Source organism: Notolabrus celidotus, chromosome 15 (genome assembly GCF_009762535.1).
Source record: "Notolabrus celidotus isolate fNotCel1 chromosome 15, fNotCel1.pri, whole genome shotgun sequence".
In the NCBI taxonomy this organism is placed as follows: Eukaryota; Metazoa; Chordata; class Actinopteri; order Labriformes; family Labridae; genus Notolabrus; species Notolabrus celidotus.
This window is the reverse complement of record NC_048286.1, coordinates 11,384,121-11,403,455: the sequence shown is the minus strand read 5'-3', so window position 1 is coordinate 11,403,455 and position 19,335 is coordinate 11,384,121. Positions and strand designations below refer to the sequence as shown.

The 19,335-nt window shown below is 39.3% G+C and overlaps 1 protein-coding gene across 1 annotated transcript; it reads right to left on the bottom strand.

The window, feature by feature from the left end:
• Nucleotides 1-1,175: 1,175 nt before the first annotated feature.
• Nucleotides 1,176-15,602, bottom strand: lrrcc1 (leucine rich repeat and coiled-coil centrosomal protein 1). The gene is made up of 19 exons (XM_034703460.1): nt 14,885-15,602; nt 14,314-14,519; nt 14,096-14,161; nt 13,837-14,004; nt 12,550-12,716; nt 11,467-11,682; nt 10,798-10,997; nt 9,892-10,051; nt 8,704-8,852; nt 7,395-7,599; nt 6,984-7,123; nt 6,042-6,243; nt 5,253-5,438; nt 4,848-5,022; nt 4,223-4,386; nt 3,826-4,034; nt 3,511-3,648; nt 1,572-1,707; nt 1,176-1,419 (listed from the first exon to the last, which is right to left on the bottom strand). Exons 1-19 carry the CDS (start codon nt 14,926-14,928, stop codon nt 1,309-1,311), a joined length of 3,042 nt encoding a protein of 1,013 aa, XP_034559351.1. The 5' UTR covers nt 14,929-15,602; the 3' UTR covers nt 1,176-1,308.
• Nucleotides 15,603-19,335: the final 3,733 nt, after the last annotated feature.

Here is a 19,335-nt window from a genome sequence, read left to right as displayed (position 1 = left end):
TATATTTTTTTAGGATTCTATTCTGAGAAAAAAGTCAGAATTCTGAGATTAAAGTCAGAATGATGAGATTAAATACAGAATTCTCAGATTAAAGTCAGAATGCTGTGATTAAAGTCAGAATGATGAGATTAAAAACAGAATTCTGAGATTAAAGTCAGAATTCTGACTTTTTTTTCATAATAACAATAATATATTGGACCTTATTTTTTCCAGTGGATTAAAGTCAGAATTCTAAATTCTCAGAATTCTGACTTTTTTTTCGGAATAATAAAAAATATATAATTTTGTTTTCAGAGGCCCTAATCCTCTTCCTTATATGTAAAACAAAAACAGACAAGTAAAACTTCAGACAGAACATGATTTGAAGTTTGTTGAGTATACAACACCAAGATGCTATAGACCGGCATGTACTGAGGATTTACTCAAATAATATACTAATATAAATCTAATGTACTGCTTTAGTATTTGAATTCAATGTTACTTACACTTTTATCCCTTCTTTTTGAAAGTAATATTTATCATACTTTGTATTTCAATACAATGATCAGACAGCTTTAGTTACATGTTAAACATTTGGATAAATGCCTTGCTAACTTATGGTTAGTTTATTAACTATGTGTATTTGAGATATTTTAGTATATATACTCATTCAATTACAATCAAAACCTATCTTTTGGAATGGAACCATTTTCCACAAGTACTTTTAACTTCTGGTAGTTTTTTTGTAGTTTTTGCAAAACTGTTTGTTAATAACTAATTTGATTTCTTACCACTATAAATAAAGTCTGCAATTCAAAGAGTTAATTCAGTGTCATCAATCCTATGGTAAACTAAAAATATCTTCCCCAATCTGCTTATTTAAATGTTGAAGTTAAAACATCTCTTATTAAACTCATCATCAATCTCAAGAAAATTAAGGTTAACCTTTCCTTTTTCTGTTTTTACTACTTGATTCCTCTATAACTGAAACAATGCCTCCCTCTATTGTCACAAAAAATAATTAATAAAATAATTTCAAATATATTGTCTTTTTTATCTTTGTTATAATCTCACACAAATTTGTAATTTTTTTTGTTTTGAAAAAGTTTATGTCATTAGTATTTCTAACCAAAGCATGCATTCTTGAACACATTCCAAACTTTTTTTAAGACAAATTAATCCCAAGCAGTTAAAAATATTCTCAATGGAATTTATTAATTACATCTGAAAATACTAAAATAAAAAAAGGTTAATATACAGTCCTATGTCTACAACTATGTTGTATTGTTCCAATGTGCACACTGCCATGGCTCCAAAGAATATCGGGTATCAGAAGTCTTTTAATACACTTGTGAGACGTCTCATTTTCTCTTCCACGATTCTCTTGTTAGCTTCTGTCTCCTCCAGCAGCTGACGCATTTCCTCCTCCACTTCAAATACCTGATGAAGAGACAAAATACAAGCACAGCTTCAAAATGTTGATACAAGGTCCTCGAACTAGTTTTGTCCTCAAGTTGAAGCCACTTTAAAGACCATGAGAGTCCATTATTTGAAACTTGTAATAAATCGGACATTTATTGTCCATATTTTACCTTTTGCTTGGCTTGTTCAATCTGTTTCTGCTTTTCATTTGCCTGCCGTAGCAGTTCAGCTTGATGAGTAGCCTGGCAAGATTCTAGCTGTCTTCGAAATGCATCATCAACACAGTGTAACTTCTCCACCACAGATCTGCCAGACAGTGAAACAAACATCAGGTAAATTACTCGGAGGACGTGTAACAAGCATGCACATTTGTCCCAGATATGAAGCTATGACATCAATCGTCACCTACACTTAATTTAATTAGATATGAACACTCGCTGCTGCTCCTGTCTCTAGGGAAACTAACAAATGCTGGTTGTGATTTAACCCCAATCTGCACAATCTTGTCCCGAATTATCTAGCTTTTGCAGGGCCGACTCAAGGCAAAGGCAATGCAGGTCGTCGCCAAGGGTGCCATGATCTGGAGGGGCACTGCCTCATACCCTGAATGTTTTCAATATGGCCCTGTATGTAACGTTAAATGTAGGCATACTGTCAGACTGAAGTCTTACTCTGCCTTGCTCACATTCAACGCTCCCTCCCTCTCTGTTGCTCAAACACTCAATCGCTACAACCCTCCTGACACGGCTTACAGCAGGAGGAGAGATGCAGAGCATTCAGGTAGAGGAGGAAGAGAGGAGAGGGTGAGAAGTTGACCTTCTCATGCACAGATGATTTGTTACATGATGTACATTTCTCTTCATCATGATCGCTGGATCAATTGTTTAATTAGCAAGCCAATGTGCATCTGATCCCACTGCGTTCCTGTATGCAGACTGGCAGGCAGACAGATAGCAGTGTATGATGAAGAAAGAACAGAGACAGCTGTGGTAGTTGATTATATATAAACAGTATAGTAGTACACTGTATGAACTGAATCTTTGTTTGTATTATGAATGTCTTTTAGTGAGGAAATAACCAGTAAAAACTATATTTATAATAACATCACACTGACTTTAAAGTTTAAAGCTTGTATCTAGTTGCAAAATATACAAACTGTAGTCATTAAATGATAAATACAAGCTGTTGTAGAGTAAATCTGAGGGAAACATTTTAAACGAATGCAAATAGTCAATGATAACTGATGTAAATGAAGTCCCCCGAGAGCATAAAATAGCATCAAAATAGAGTTTTTGTATAAAAAAAAAACATCCTGGGAGAGAATCCCCTAGACCCGGTACTAAGGGCTGAGCTGTCTCCGAAAACGCCCAATGATGTCCTCTTATCTTCGCACATTGAAGAAAGTTAGATATAGATCATATCATTTAGACAGGGTTTGGGATCCGTGTTGCATTACGACAAACAAAATGATACTCTGGGGGAGTAAAACTGCTTTTCGAATGTAAGGGAGTATAATTTGTTGACTTTCTTAGTACTTCCTAGTAAGAAATCCCCATACACACATTTTGCACCCCTAATTAAATTCAGGGCGCCATGACATAATAATGCCTAGGGTGCCAAATTGGATAGAACTGGCACTGAGCTTTTAGGTAAAGGAGAACTAGAAGAATGATGTGTTTCACTATTCGCCCTTTCAATAACTCTCAAAGTCACTCACTCTTCCTTCGGGCTCTGGGAAAAAAACTATTTTATCATTTTTTCTGACTGAGGACATAACTTCCCTTTCCCCCAGGATTAAGAGGAGCTTCAAAACTGTCCTAACCTGTTTCCAGCTGGTGAACAATGACAGGACAAGAATTCGTGTTCACATTGTGGTAGATATGAAACACACAGTTAAGAACACTTGATTTAAAGTCACAACAAAGTCCTTCAAACTTCTTGGGAGGGATTTTATGCAGCATAATCCCTCGAGTGACAGGCTGTTTCCTCTCTGTGGTAAGTTATTTTTAACATACAGTTTATTTTATAACTGCGACACTATTATATTTGTTTTGGCTATGTAAGTTTGATACTTTGTTTTTTTTCTTTTAATACTTTATTATACTGTACTTGTGTGCCTCTGTTGCTCTGTCTCTGTCCTCCAGGAGCAATCGTTCCTTGGAATCAAAGTTGTCCTTCATGCGCTTCACTTGGCTCTCCAGTCGAGTGAGCAGCTCTGCTTTCTCCTGCCACTTCTTACTGGAATCACTAATAAGGAGAAAGCAGTATGAAGCAGCTCTACACATACATACTGAAGGTACAGGTTTAAGAAGTACATTCATTTTTTTATCATTAAGTAATTTTTCAATGTAAGTTCAAAACAGGTTTAATACATCATAATGCAAAATGTTGATGGCATGTCGGATATTTTTATGAAATTCTTGCCTGTAAATTTTTTTGACTTCCTCAAGCTGAGCCTCCCTGTCCTCAAGCTGCTGTTTCAGCTCCTCTTTGCGTAGGCTCAGATGCTCCACTTTCTCCCTCAGCTCAGTCTGTTGAGATGTTTCATCCTCAAGCCGCTGCTGGAAGCTTTTCTGAGCCTGGACCAATTCCTCTCGCAGCCTGCGGATCTGATCGTCACGCTCCTGCAGGGCCTTACACAGCAGGAGGGCAGGAAACATTACTTCAGATTGTCTCAAAAATAAAAGCAGGACTGAAATAGGACTTAAGATAGACACACAACTCCACGTTGCAATCCCTAACACATGCATGTAGTGTCAGGTTCTGGGGAAATGGGCTGTTTTGTTTTCAGAACCACAACCTACAACCAGCTTCTTCCTACCTCTTTGAGTTTGCGAATGGTCTCTGTCTGGTCATCAATGATCTTCGATTTGATTTTTAAGGCATCATACTCCCTCTCATTCTGTTTCTTCTGAGTCTCCAAGTCAGTGCTCAGCACCTCAATCCTGGCCTCCAGGCGTCCACGATCTTGAGCCAAGGATGCTCCTAAATGAGCAGAATACATAAAATACTGATCTCAGTCATGTATTTAGTGAAAGTAGGAAAGATTTAACCCAACCACTTGAGCATCTGTTGAACTTTTGTCTTTTAGTTCCTCCATCAAGTATTATTTTATTCTTTCCAGCCCTTTAAATGTTTTTTGTGCCTCATAGAAAGAATTTAGATCATTATGTGTAGTATTAAATGCCCATTGTGTCCAATCAACTTGTCCTGCCTTCTCTGAGGGGTTCAGAAGTGCGTTCCTAAATATGGCCACCAGATGGCAGACTTTAACAAACACAGATAAACTAACACATTAGTATTTACAACAATAGGTCTTACTAGCTACCAAGAGCAAGACAAAAGTGAAGACCTGTGTGACTGTTTACTTTTCCCATATGTCATGCACTTTGAAGCTCATTCAAAGTAAAGAACAAAGAACAAACACTGTCTTGGATGTTTCCCACCTTGCTGAGCGAGCTCCTGGCCCCAGATCCTCCTCTCTGCTCTCAGGCCGTCTATCACCGACTCCTGAGCTGTGAGCTGAGACAGCAGTCGAGACTTGTCTTTCTTCAGCAGCTCAAGCTGCAGGCCCAGACGGCGGTCCTGCTCCACTTCAGCTTCCAGTGAATGCAGACGACTCTGTCAGAAGGACAGACAGAGAGGCAGCATTAATGATCAACGTCCGTCTGTCCTGGCTGACAGAAAAGTTCAGATCCTGATTACTTCTACAAGCTCGGGATAAATAATGTTTGAAAAGGCAAAGTATGATGCCAAGAACTGATAATCTCTTCACATCTACCTGATCAGACTTGAGCCGCTACACAAAAGACAAATCAGCCAGAACTCTCTGTGTGATTCTCCTGCTGTACCTTTAGATCAGTGACAGCATCTCTCTTTGCTTTGATGAGTTCAGATATGCGGCTCTTCTGTTCTCTGACCACGACTGTGAGCTCCTGCACCAGGGAGCCTGATTTCTTCTCCCTCTCCCGGGACTTTGTGAGGGTCGCCTTGACCCCCACAAGCTCAGCTGTCATCTGATCACAAGCCTCTTGTACCTGTAAAGGCAGAGCAACGATGGGGGAGTGAAAGAAGATGAGACATTTGCACGTTTGACAGAGTGAAGAACTTCAAGCATTTACTGGCTTGATCATTTTATCAATCAATGTCACATCCAAGGTCTGACAGGAAATCTTGTTACAGACCTGAAGAAAGCAATCTTTCAAATGTTTTAGTGACTGATATTTCTCCCTGGCAAGCTGTGTCTTATTCAGTTTTTTCTGACAGTCAAGGTTACAGACAGTACAGTAGAATAATGTCAGTGCTGTAGCAACCTAGACCGGATTACAGTTCATGCCCAGGCAGAATAAAATCTTAAACTAAAAAGAGAAAGTGCAGATTGAGCCATATCCAATCTTTTTGTATAGCTTTCTTCCTGTGGCAATCACAGACTACTTCTGCAGTGATGATCTTATTCAATCTCAGCTTTCATCAGCCTGAAAAAAAATCCACAATCTAACTCAATTGGGTTCACTTCTAGGTCAATGATATCCTTGTTTTACTGGACAGTAATCAGTTTTCAGATACTCTGTGCAAAAGGAGGAGGAAACTTTTGGTGAGGAGAGGCCATCTGTATGGCAGGGGTCCATGTTTGAACAGACCTCAGAGAAGCGAGCTGCTTCAATGGTTAGCGCCATGCGGAACTCATCCTCCAGAGCAGCATATTTCTTCCTGCCCTCCCCCAGTATCTCCTGAAGCTCCGCCTCCCTGTGGCCGTGTCTACGTTCCACTGATGCAACTTCTCTCTCTACCGCCTCACGGAAATCTGCCCCACCGGGCTGCAACCGCAACTCCAGCTGTTTTCTGTAACACAATGCAAACAAGTATGGTACGTCAGGGTTTCTTTTAATCCCATCAGGGTCTTAGGAAAGGGAGCAATGTAATAATATGATTTTCAATTTGTGGATCTTAATATGAAAACCCATTCTATATGTGTATAATTAGATTTAAACATTTCAACCAAAACAAAAAGTGAAGTCTAGTTATTCAAAATGTTGGTGTTTGCTGGAACAGTGTTTCCCTGTTGAGCTGTGGTAAAGGAGCAGTCATTTTCTGGAACTGTGAAAATGTCTAATTGAGCGTCTCACTCACCAGGAGCTCTGATAAACTTTGGAATATAATTTTTCAGGAAAAAAAAAGTTGTCCCCCAACACTTGTTTTTGAAAGTCTCTCATAAAGAGACAACTGATTGATCACTTTGAAAAGAGTTTCAATGCACATATGGGTTTTTAATTCAAGCGTTGTTTTATATTCCTTCTATTGAAGATTTCAAACTCAGAAGATATCCACGCTGCTCCATCAGGCCTCTGAGATTGTGGTATGATCACATTTTGAGTGCTCCTAACATACATACACACAAACAACCCTCCTCACATTTTGATTCTTATTCTGTTTGGTTTACATAAATACAGCACCCCACCATTTTCCTGCTGAATCTGGTCCCATGAAAACTAGTCTGATAAACCCAAACAAAATCCCAAACACAGATGCATCTCGTATAAAGAGTGTAGGAAGCGTACTCATAAGAGGAAGTTCACATGTACCTGTGCTCTTGTTCTCTGCATGCTAAGAGTTCATGCAGCTGCTGTAGTTTGTCTTTGTGCTGACACACTGAGGCTCTCTGGATGTCCAGCTCCTTCTTCAGAGCTGCTGCTTTGTTCTCCACCTCCTGCTGCCTCTTCATCTAAGGAAAGTCAGAGCATGTTTTGTAGCAGCCTGTCACATTGTTAGAGCCAGACGACCCTGCTTGCTGTCTGCATGTATTCATTCTGCAGCAAGGCGTATGATATCAGAAAAATGATGGGTATAATGGGGGTGAGGGGTATGAAAATTAATTCAATATATTTACCTCTGTATCCCTGTAAATAAGCTCTAAATTATAATAATAACGTGAAACTGTCTGTCTCAAAATGGTGAAACAGGATCTCTCAGGCATACTAAATCAGTGTTTGTACCTCCTCAGCCTTCTGGCGAGCCCTGAGTGCTTCACCGTGGGACTTGCTCTCCTCCAGTCTGCACAGCACACTCTTGTGTTGTTCTTCACTGCTGCGGGCATGCTCCAGCTGTTGGGTTAGAGCCTGACATCTCCCATCCAGCTCCTCAATGCGAGTCTGCAGCTGAGATCGCCCCGATCGCTCCTTCAGCAACATTTCTTTCAGTCTGGATGGGGAGAAGCATGATCAGTGTGCATGTGCATGTGCACGAGCAGCAGGAGTAATACACGGGGTGTCAACTCTTATCGTGCATGTAAATTGGTATATGCAACCAATGCCAACTATGTGATAACCTTCATTGCCCTCTACGTTTTATGTCCCACTGTTATGACGCTATGGCTTGTGAAATTGAGCAAGTCTGACATGACAGAAGAGTCAAAATCTTATCTCAAGGGAAAGGAAATGGAAATACGGAGAAAATGAAACTAGAGGGGAAAAGTGTCATTCACAGGGGCAGCCTGGGAAAAGAAAACAAGCTAGGAGAATTCAGGACTGCTATGAAACTAAAAGAGCAAACGACCACCTACAGTATGATGAGTCACCTCGCTGTCATCTATCTCCTGATGAGCGAGGGAGTTAACAGAAGCAGGCGTGTTCGGTGTCATTAGAAAGTGACATCTAAGATTGATTTGTGCAATAATGCTGACATATGCTTGTCACCAGGCTTCTAATTACAACCATAATGCAGATTTATCTAAGCACAGTGTGATGCAACCAAGAATACATGCTCATTATAGCCACACATGGCTCTATCTGTGCAGCGCAGGAGGGAGAACCCACACAGCTAAATGTTCTTACATGCATGTGGGGACAGAGATAGGCATATTTAATTATAGATAATTACAGCCTTTGGAATTTAAATATAAGGTATGAAAGCAGGAAGAGTGCGTAGGCTAATGATCTTTATACTAAATAGCGTTATTATCACAGATAACTGCAGGCATACTTTAAGGGTAATGGAGCCAGAGTGTGTGTCTGATTTTATGTGAAGCTATGGGGCAAGTGATAGTGAGGATTGTTAATGGTAGGATGGGTACTCATTGTTCATGAATGAAACAGGCAGCAGGCCCGGGTCTCAGGAGAGCCAAAACAAAAGAGGAAGAGGGTAAAAATGGATGAGAATCCATTATGCAGTTGACAACTAAAACCCACAGAGACAAGTTCAATCATCCTTTCCATCATAATATCGGCTTTAGAGCTACTGAGTCGATTCAAGTGGAGGTTTGAGCGTTCGTAGTGTCAACTTGTGAATCTGTGTGTGTCCTCATGCCTGTCAGTGGTGTGCAGGGCCATGCTCTGGAGGTCTTTTTCCTCGCTGACCTTCGTCTGCAGGCACTTTAGATCCTCTGTTAGTTTCCTCACAGCCTGCTCTGCCTTCCAACGCCGCTCCCGCTCCTGGTCTCGCTCCTCCACGATAGTCTGAGCAACATGATAAAACAGAATGTTTCTATCATTATTTCTTGTATCCGTAGGTTTGGGAACATAATATATTTATTATTAATTTAATGTTGTTGATAAGAATAAAGGTTGGCTCCACACTTTGCACACATGGTCTTGAGAGGTTATATTGCAACTATTCATTTTTAAAATTTGCCTTGTAAGGTGACCTTGAGTGTTTCTAAAGGCGTCTATGAGTCTAATTCCAGTAATTTTGCACTAGTCGGCTGTTAGTTGGACGTCAGATAAAAAGTCAGAAACCTTATTTGTTGCAAAAACGTTTTGTGAGATTGGCAACTTTCTCCAACTCGACAGAAGCTTCTTCCTCGCTTTTCAAAAAACTGAACATTCCTTCAGTAGAAAACATAAATATTCATCAGATGTATGTGTTCATAAACAAATGTGTTTTGACTTTTTTCTTTGCCTTCATCATTTAGAAACTATTTTAATTCATATTCCCAGATTCCTTCTTATTCGACTGGACAAGTTGATCATCTTCATCTTCCTTATTTTAAATCAAACACGGTCAGTTTCCTCATCATCATTAACATTTTTTTAGAGAAGATGTTATCAAACTCAATTTGTGAAGATTAATCTCTTTATGGGTTTGTATAATTTTAAGATTTCATTAGTTATTTGGTTGATTAATTTAGATCCTGTGTTTTTGTTGTTGCTCTTGTGTGTTTTGATTGTAGTTGTGTTTCTAAAGAAAGGTCAGGTCTTTTTGTAGAAGTAGGGAGGCTTCTTGACCTCTCCTGACATCCCAATCTTATTCATTATATAATCAGAACTTATGTGAACTTATATGTGTGCAAATAAATAAGTACATACATTAATTGGAATAAAAAATTTGGTTTGGTTGTTTGTTTTAGTAGATTTTTTTTGATGAACATTTAAAGATCACACACTCAGACGTGTGTACCCCCCTTCTGCATGGGAAAATGACCTTTTCTATATTAGATTGATTCATTAGAAATAGAAGCTGCCATTCAGTCCTGCAGGTGACCTATCCTCTCCGTACCCTGTAGGTTTCCTCCTCTTCGGTGGGTTTCGTTTTCATGTCGCTTGAGGTCTTGGCAGTTCTCAAAGGTGCCCTCTTTGTCGGCCCCCCTGTACTTCCAGTCTTCCTTGAGGTCCCCACAGTGGACTTTAAACTCCTCTGTTTATGATTCTCCTGATCGCTGCACATAAAACAAAATCACAGGTATTGAGCCAGCTGTGAAATTGATTAAAGATCTAGAGCAAATGTCTAGCTCTATAAAGGTCAAAGCAGATTACTTTTGTTGGTAGGCAAAGTCTGAATAACTTTGAATTGGATTTGGGGCTAATATGAGAAAATCACCTTGCTTTTGATTAGGATGGTTGGGAGATTACTTAAGTTAAATTACTGAATCCTGAGAACATGTCATCAGCGGCTGATGAAGTAAGATGAGGGGGTTGACCAAAGAGGTGCGGTCGTTAATCATGGGAGTGAGGTGACAGCTGTAATTTCGTACTGAGGGGAGGAAGTTTAGCACATAGTACAGGGAGCAAAATTTACCATTTTTAACTCTTTCAGCTCTGCAGTAGAAAGATATTCTCCACAATAGACCAGATGGCATTATCTCGATGAACGCTGAATAAAATGGAAACATATCTTGCTGCATAATTTAGAATAAGAAAGCGGACTTCAACTTTAACATTCTAGATAACAGCACATTTTTCAAAGTGTTTGAATGTGATTTCCATTATTCAAAATGACTCTCCTTGATTTTGTTTGCTGTCAATACCCTCAGTTAAGTTTTGACAGAGCTGAATTTAAGACAATCTGCTACAATGTCAAAATCAGTGAGTAAAAACATGAAGAACATGAAAGCAAAAGGTTTAATTGCCTTATAAGTCATTGAGTTGTCAGTATACACATCACTACACAAAGGTACAAATTCACCTGTCTGATCTGCGGCCCTTCATCTCCTTTGGGTTTGTCCTCGATGTTGTGCTGTTACGATGTCTAGGGATCCTGGTGCGCCTCTTGTTTTCTTTTCCACTGTCACACTCGCTCTCTGACGTACGGTCTGTGTCCCTCTTGGCTTTACGTACCGTCACAACAGGATGAGCAGAGACAGTGGATTTGTCATCTGCAGGCACCTGCATCAATATCACGGATATACTCTGAACATTTGAGGGGATACTTTTAATATCAGTCTATATATTTGAAAAAGAAAATATGACATTATTTCTAAAAAAAAATAAAAAAACAGGCCCTATCTGATGGACAAAGAATATATGTCTCTTGTATCACTTGACTTGTGTAAATCTAATCCAGCTTCACTTCACAGCGAGGGTAAAAAAAACAGGTGATAGCAAAGCTGGAACACTGCTTTGATCGCGCAAAAACTTTATCTGGAACAGACCGGTTTGCATTGTGTGATATTTTATGTTATACCTTATTAGAAGAGAACTGTGATTTGTGCATACAGGCCCAAACCATAAAACTACAAAACCTATTAATATAGTTATCCTTCCATATCATAAACCTAAGCTTCTGGATACAAAACCTCTCACAAACACATCTCAATAAAGGAGTTAATAGCTGACAGCAGTGTCAAATAATCACCTGCTGGATGAGCTGGGACACCTGGTGCTCCAGTTTCCTGATGCGTTGTTCATTAACGGGGTCTGCTGGATCAGCCACGGCGGAACAAACCCGCTGGAAGCACTGACGATCTGTCTGTGTGAGTGGATCTGTGATTGCTTCGGAGGCAATCCTCTGTCGAAAGTGGGTCAGCACCTCGTCGATGCGGGGTGTGGTGAGAGGAACATCCCCTCTAACCTGCAAAGGAAACTTAAATTACAATTTTTTTCCCCATTTTACTGAGAACGTTTTCTAACATGAGGGTTCACACTGGGACTGCGTTATGCTCCACTGCAGATGGTTTATTGGCTTATATAAAAAACAGATGGATTTTGCCATCTGGTGCAGTAAAAGTGGTTGATAACTTATTAGTCAAGAGATTAGATTCCCTCACTTTTACTATGATGGCATAATTACCCTTAATTGCATATTTTTCCAGCAGTAGAGTGACCGACAGGATATTTGAGAAATGTACCTACAAATGTGTCAGTGTGGCAGTCACTCAATGATCTTCTGAACCCGTCTGTGAACTAAGACACTGCTTTCAGAAAGCAAGGATTAGACTTTGAATATAATCTATTCTTTAACACATAAGTTTTAAAAAATCCTTGAAATTCATTGTACAACTACAGAAAGAGACCCAGACTTGTGGGAGTTTGCACAAAGATATCTTGTTTTTATAATAAATATCCACAAATAAAGACATTTTCATTTTTAACCAACCTGTGTCTTTCCCTTTTTAGAGTTTCTTGTGTGAAAAGAGGAATTCTGACTCTTTCAATAGATAAACTTAATTTCCCACTGCCTCATTCAAATATTATTTTATGAGGAATTTAATCATTTGAAGGCAAGCTCCTCTCACCAAGGCTTATATGTCCTTCATTTTTTTGTACTGCATATGGAAATAGTGACTTGTGTATGACATTCTGAGAATATGTGTTCACACTTTTAGACTGCAGTATCACCCATGTGACTCTTTCAGAAAGTATATGTTATCTAAAAAGACTTCCCAAAGTTATTAAAGTCAGTCATCTGTAAAAATGGTAATATGGTATCAATATTTACTGCTTCATTGTGACTGGTATCTGAGGACAGCAGGAGGTCCACATAGTCCTCCAGTCCTGGGATATCACAAGGACTCCCTAAACCTTGATAGGACAGATTTCCCAGCCGGTCCAGACAATCCAGAGTAGAGATCTGTGGCAGCGATTGCATAACAATCTCCCTGTAACCTGCAGAGGGACAGACGCATACACATAAACACTGGAGCTGATAGACCATCCACAAAAACACACTACTCAGTATGCTCACATCAGGGGTTCATGACCTGGATAAATCATAAGGTGTTATGGGGGTTCAGTTGCGTAAAATCAAATAATCTATATCTAAATGAACAGCCTCTCCTCTGCCCTTCTACACGACTGATGCAGCTTACTTAATGAGAACTGAGCTCTGCTAATATAAATGTATCCACTCATGTTGACAGCAGGGGTTATAAGAATGCTTTTAAGTATGCCCTCATGGAATTAAACACATGCTTCCAACACCTACTGCTGTGAATTAATCATAAACAGGACAAGAAGGAATGGCTGCACATCATTAAAGGAAAATGCTGTTTTATGCAGAGAGGGTTATGAGCTAGTTATTTTGAAGTTCTCTTCTGGATTGAATATGGCTCATCAGCAACCATGGTGAAAACACAATAAAAACAGCTCTGTTTTGGACGTAGTGAGGATGTGACACTTTTTTTGAATGTCCGACAAAGAAAACCTTCCCCCAACACAAGCTCAGACAAAAACATAGTGAATATTGAATTTAAGCTGTTTCAGACAGTCCTGAATTAGTGGTCAATGCAATACCCTGGAATTAATTTAGACCCTGGTTCCTGTGGTCGAAAAGCACATGGTTCCTCAATAAGTCCCTAGTTCCTGGAGAAAGATCATGCAGTCTTAAAGCCCCTTAAATGTGCCCTGCATCACATGTTCAATGTACTAACTCCACCCTAAGAGCATACTATTTTCATTAGGTGTAGAACTTCACATCTTTAGAAAAAAATGCATAAGGGTTCCTACAATCCCACAAAAACTACAAGTATGTTCAGTGAAACAAGCATGCAGTGTGTTTTTTTAGATGAGGGTGAAAATAGACTTACATGTGGTGCATATTTAGTTTGTTATTCAACCTGCAGGACAAGATTACACTAAAGCCATCAAAGTCATGCAGTTAAAATTCAATATGTCCTACATGATGGATCTGGCATTTGTCAGTCGATGTAACCTTTTCTGACTCTGTTTCTTTGAAGGGATAATACAGAATTAACTGTTTTGTTAAAACAATCTCCTCATGTCTTACCTGTTGACCTACACACAGGGTTGTCTGAACCATCCTCGCTCAAAGTGACCTCTCTTAATCCTTGTAATCCCAGCAGGCACTGCAGGAGATGATCGATACTGTCCAGGTGGTTGCCATGTAGACTGAGGTGCTTCAATTTATAGTCCGTGCCATGAAGATACAACAAGCCTGAACAACAATAACAATGGCATGTCAATCTCAGGTTGGTGTTTTCATTGGAGTCTAAAAAAGCAAACTGTTCGGTCTGCATTAAACTCACCAGTGAGGTGGTTTATCTGATTGTAAGACACGTTTAATCTTGTCAGGTTCACAAGGTTATTCAGTCCTGAGGTAAAGGGAGGAGACATCAGCAAATGGGTGATTTTAAAGTCCATAAAGCAACAACAGACTCTGTAATGAAGAATCATTACTTGGCTACTAAACACCCACAAAGATGAAACATTTACTGTCTGACTATGATGGCGAATAAAGACTCACCTTCAACCTTGGTGATTGAGTTACAGGATAAATTTAAAGTCCTCAGGGAAGCAAGGGAACTTAGACCCTCAATCTTAGAAATGCAATTGGAGGAGAGGTCTAAATGCCGCAGGTGCCAAGAGGAGGTCAGGCCCTCGATTCTTTGGATGTGATTGCAGTGCAGATTGAGCGATGTTACGGTCTGACTTAAAGGGACATCAAGCAAACTGAAAGCAGAGAAACAAAATAAGGCAACAGACTCAACATGCAAGTAGAAGCTCTGATCATTTTTTTACAAAGACCCATTTAAAGTGAAGGTACATTAAAAATTTGAATCTATTCACACTTTCTTGTATTATTGATACCTTTGTGGATGATGTCTTAAATTATTTGTTGTATATGAAACTCAGGACACAAAAAATGCCTCTCAAAAAGTGCCCGTTATCCAATCAAAATGTTCTGTATAATGAACAAAAATATTCACTTCATGTACTTTTACTTTGCTAGGTTTGGTATCTGTCAAACACCAGGAATCGGCATGTTTTGATGAAAGTGTGAAGAAAACCAGTTGATTATTTAGCGTTTAAGTTACCTTGTTACATTCTTGTCAATAAGACTCAGCTCCTTGTCTCCCATAACGACGACATCCAGCAGAGAAGTTTACTACTGTTAGACTGTAGACAGCTTTACCTTTCAGCATTGAGTTCTCAGGATAAGAAACTATCACAGCAGTCATACTAAACTAATCTAATCTAATCTGATCTAATCTAATACTACACAAAACTTGGGGTGGGTTAGCCACCTAGCTTGATAGCACACGTTAACTTGTGTTACGGAGGCAAAGTCATTTCTAAACAATATGAAGTAAAACTACAAAAGCAGCAGACGCAAATCTGTGACGCTTAGTGCTTTCTTTAAGGCGAAGAAGTAATTGTGAGTTCCTCTTGAGTTTGTTGATGCGTTTATCCTCTTCTCTGTTGAGTTGAATCAGCCGCTTCTCGTTTCCAACTTCCTGTTTACACATGACGTCTTTAACTGTTACATCCGGGGAACTTTCTGTTCCCACATACGGCCTTCTTATTTCACGTTAAAGTCACTATGTTCCAATTCAGTTTAACATTTAAAATCAAGATATTAAATACAGAAGTACAATTCTCACTAAATAACATAAGTGATTAAATGTTGTCACTTGTTTTCACTTTTTTGCAGTTTTCTGTCATGCCCATGTCTCTTTGTTCAGGTTTTTTGAGAGGCACCCTACTGCAGGCAAGATGGCGCCGCCACAACATCCACACCGGAAGTCCGTACCGGAAGTCCATACCGGAAGTGATTCTTTAACCCCCTCTCTACCCAATGCCGGATGCTTCGAACTGGAAGTTTCTTCTTCGTGTAGCGTATTGATTGCATTAGTCTGTCGCTGCTAAATCAATTAGCAGAAAGCTAATTGTGATAGAGAGAGTGAGTGAGAGAGATCCCGCTGTGTATGAAGAACAGAATAATGTAGAGTGTTAGTGTGTGTGGGGGGAGGGGATGAGAAGGAAAAGACTGTAAGTAAGAGGGAAAATACACTCAAGCTGTACACAGAGATCTATATTCACCACAAAAACAACAGAGGCTCCCCAGAAATGTGTACTGTACATCTATCATCAGTGGCTGACAGTGGTGCCTCAAGTTGAAATATTTTAGTCCTAATATTTTATGTTGATTTGGAGTTTGTAATAGCAAAAGTGCATTGTTCATTTTCAAGTACAACATTATCAATACAAAAGGGTTAAGACATCATACATATAACATTAAAAGAACATAAAATAAAGTATAATTCTACATTTCAAGTAAGGGTTGGATGGAAAGAAACAGTAGCTATGTATACATTTGCAGTTTTTCTAGTCATTCTAATTGAAGGTTCCAACTTCAATGTTTTCATGGACGCCAAATAAAGTGATCTTGTTAAGACATTGGTGTACATGCATCAAGCATTCAATCTGAATAAAACTGTTTGACAAGCTCAGAGTGTTTACGCCCATCTAATGTCTCAAAATAGAAGGAGAAACCATTCCCTCCGTTTGTTCTTGTGGTTAATGAACACCCCTGTCACTGTGTCATTGTAACGTGTTACAAATTATGTTAAAAAAGAAACAGTCACCACACACCTCTACATTTTCCTCCTCCACTCGCCCCTGCACCATAGATAACATTCTGCTCTTCTCTCGTGACTGTGGATCTACTCTGGATCTGTATTTCATTCATTCATTAATCTATACATGTGATCACATAGGCAGACAGCATGCAAGGTAATTTGGAACAAACACTACAGCAAACTGTACTGAGGTACAGTCAGGCTAACACAACATAAAATAGCATATGACCCAGACAAAACAAGAGAGGCATATGCAGATGTCATCACGGCAGCATCATAATCAGCTTTAAGTATTTCAACACACACTCGGAACAAAAGGCTGTGCATGGCTGAGACGTTAACACTATAACTTAGTGATTCGTGCAGGCTTCTAAGTAACTTCTCAAAACAGTAAATTCTCAACAGCCTATACACTTTTGGAGTCAATCAACTAGTCAATAATACTGATACGATTAAAATGTAAGTGCAAAAAAGTTCATAGAATTACGCGTAAACCTACGTGTTTTTGAAGGCTTTTATTTTGCGTTCACGTTCCTGTTTTTCAAGGCTTTTATTTTTGTAACTTTCGGTATGGACTTCCGGTGTGGGTGTTATTGCAACGTTTTTAGCTTTGTAACTTCCGGTATGGACTTCCGGTATGGACTTCCGGTGTGGATGTTGTGGCGGCGCCATCTTGCCTGCAGTAGGGTACTCTTGGGGGTTTTTTCCAAACTTAAAGCTGCTGTTGGTATGTAATATGTAATATGTGAAAAAGAGCAAAATCTGCAGTATGCCAAAACTACCCAGATGTCTTACTGATTCAGTAAAATTTCTCAGTATGCATAGGACCACTCTCCCTCATATACTGTTTCCCACAATGCACAGCGCTAAAGTTCCGCTTCTTCTTTTTTTTCCTTTTTGACTGAGGCACTCCATTTTTAGGAGCTGTAAAAATCATTAAATTCAATATAAACCACTTCCTAATTTTTTTAATTATAAATGAATGCTAAAGAAGCAGTTTTGCGATCAACTTGGCCGTTGTTTACTTCCTCTTTCCGAAACCGGAAATCCAGTGACGTCTGGCTCAGCATCTGCATAACAGATCGAACAGAATAGCCATACTACACAATAAATTCAAATGCAGTATGTGGTAGGCAGTACATACTGCCTACTACATTGGTAGGTAGTATGTAGCAGGCAGGGGTGCAGCTCACTCGGCTGGAAGTGAAGCTTCTACAAAAACTCCTACCCCTGGTGGCTGGCTGTAGTATAGGTCAAAAACTCTGTCTCCCCCATTCATTTGAATGAGGCTGCAGTCAAACTTTAAGAAAATATATACACGTCGTACAAATGTTTCTCACATCCCCATGCTGTGGTGATATGTAGTTATCATTTGACTGTTTTGTGTTCAAGGCCTCTTTTTTTCTGAAAAGAATCTTTTTCGTTAGTTATTACAGGTTAAAAAATGGGGCTTTACATTTGGATTTGCTTTGATTGACTGCTGCTGTAGAAGAAAGAAAGGTACTTTATTGATCTCCAGGGGGGAAATTCAATTTTTTCACTCATGCTATTTTGGACATGCTACACATACAGTTTTCTTTTTGGTATATACATACAAATGCACACACATGCAGTGAACATGCTTAGGGAGAGATGTCAGAGTGAGGATACTGCCGTCAACCAGTGCACCCAGAGCTCCATAGGATCTTGTGACGCTACGCTGTAGGGCGGAGCTTGTTCCCGTGGCAACACAGAAGTTACCATTCATTTATTCTATTTAAAACACATTGAGGGAGTGGTACAGACAACAATAGAGTTTATAAAAATAAAGTTCGGCAATTAAAAAATAACCAAATACAGAAGGATAGGGTGTAGCAGTGAGAAAAAACAAGACTAAAACATGCAATTTATAAATTAAAGCTGGGGTTAGTAGTCAGATTTAGATAAATTTTTTGTTATACTGGTTAAAATGATCTTTATGTCCCAATGGTAATCAATACATAACGTGTTCTTAAAAAGAGTGAAAAAGCCGCTATCTACAGCCGGAGTAAACCTGGGAAAACACCAACCAATCCCTGCCATCAGGAGCCAAAATATCAAACCAATCAAATCCTGTCCTGCCGCTCTGCCTGCCTCCTGTTTTCTTACCGCTGAGTGAGACATGAGTTGACGTAGTGCAAAACACAAATGATGTGCTGAGGACCTGAGTTTGAATCAGTCACGATCATATGGTAACGAATCAGTGGCGCTCGTGCATGTGAGTGGGGTTGTCGTTTTGGAGGAGCTCCGAGGGGAAGGGGGGGTAGGGGTTAGACGGAGTCCTGAGAAAATGCTACATTCAAATTCATGCTAGTCTTCCGTGGCTACCAACCCTAGCTTTAAGTGGTGTAAGGGAAATAATATGACAATAAAATGCATAAAATCAATCACTAAAGCAGGAGAAACAGTAAGGGCAATTAAAGTATGGGAGCAAAAAAAATAAGGAAATCTGTTTGACTGTATAAGGGACTGCCACCCATCAGAGGGGGGTCAAGCAGAATCCACCAATGAATAAAATATGAAAAGATGACTTGATGTCAGAAACCATTAGCCATTAGCTTGGTTCTTACTTTTATTAAAGAGTTAGCCCAAGAATTTAGTATTGCACTTTGCTGTCATTAAGCTGCAGGAAACAGATTCAAGAGAATGTTCTAAATGGAAGCATCAGACACTGAGATATCTTGTTTTTTGTTTACTCTGTGTGACAAGCCCCCTAAAAGCAAGGATGATGCATCTCTATAGTTTCATCATAGAACCTCTCTTTTGTAAGAATCCCCTCTTCTATAATAAGCATAGACTGCTTTCAGGACAACAAATACACAAGCATTGCTTTTCTAAATGTATAATGTTTATCATGTTCAAAATCTTTTATAATCATTGCAGATTGT

Excerpts from the sequence above, each read along its gene's own strand:
- lrrcc1 (XM_034703460.1), bottom strand. The coding sequence starts at position 14,928 with ATGGGAGACAAGGAGCTGAGTCTTATTGACAAGAATGTAACAAG. Across the intron at positions 10,998-11,466 it reads TGTCCCAGCTCATCCAGCAG|GTGCCTGCAGATGACAAATC; the intron begins GTGATTATTTGA and ends ATATTGATGCAG. Across the intron at positions 3,649-3,825 it reads GAAGTCAAAAAAATTTACAG|TGATTCCAGTAAGAAGTGGC; the intron begins GCAAGAATTTCA and ends TCTCCTTATTAG.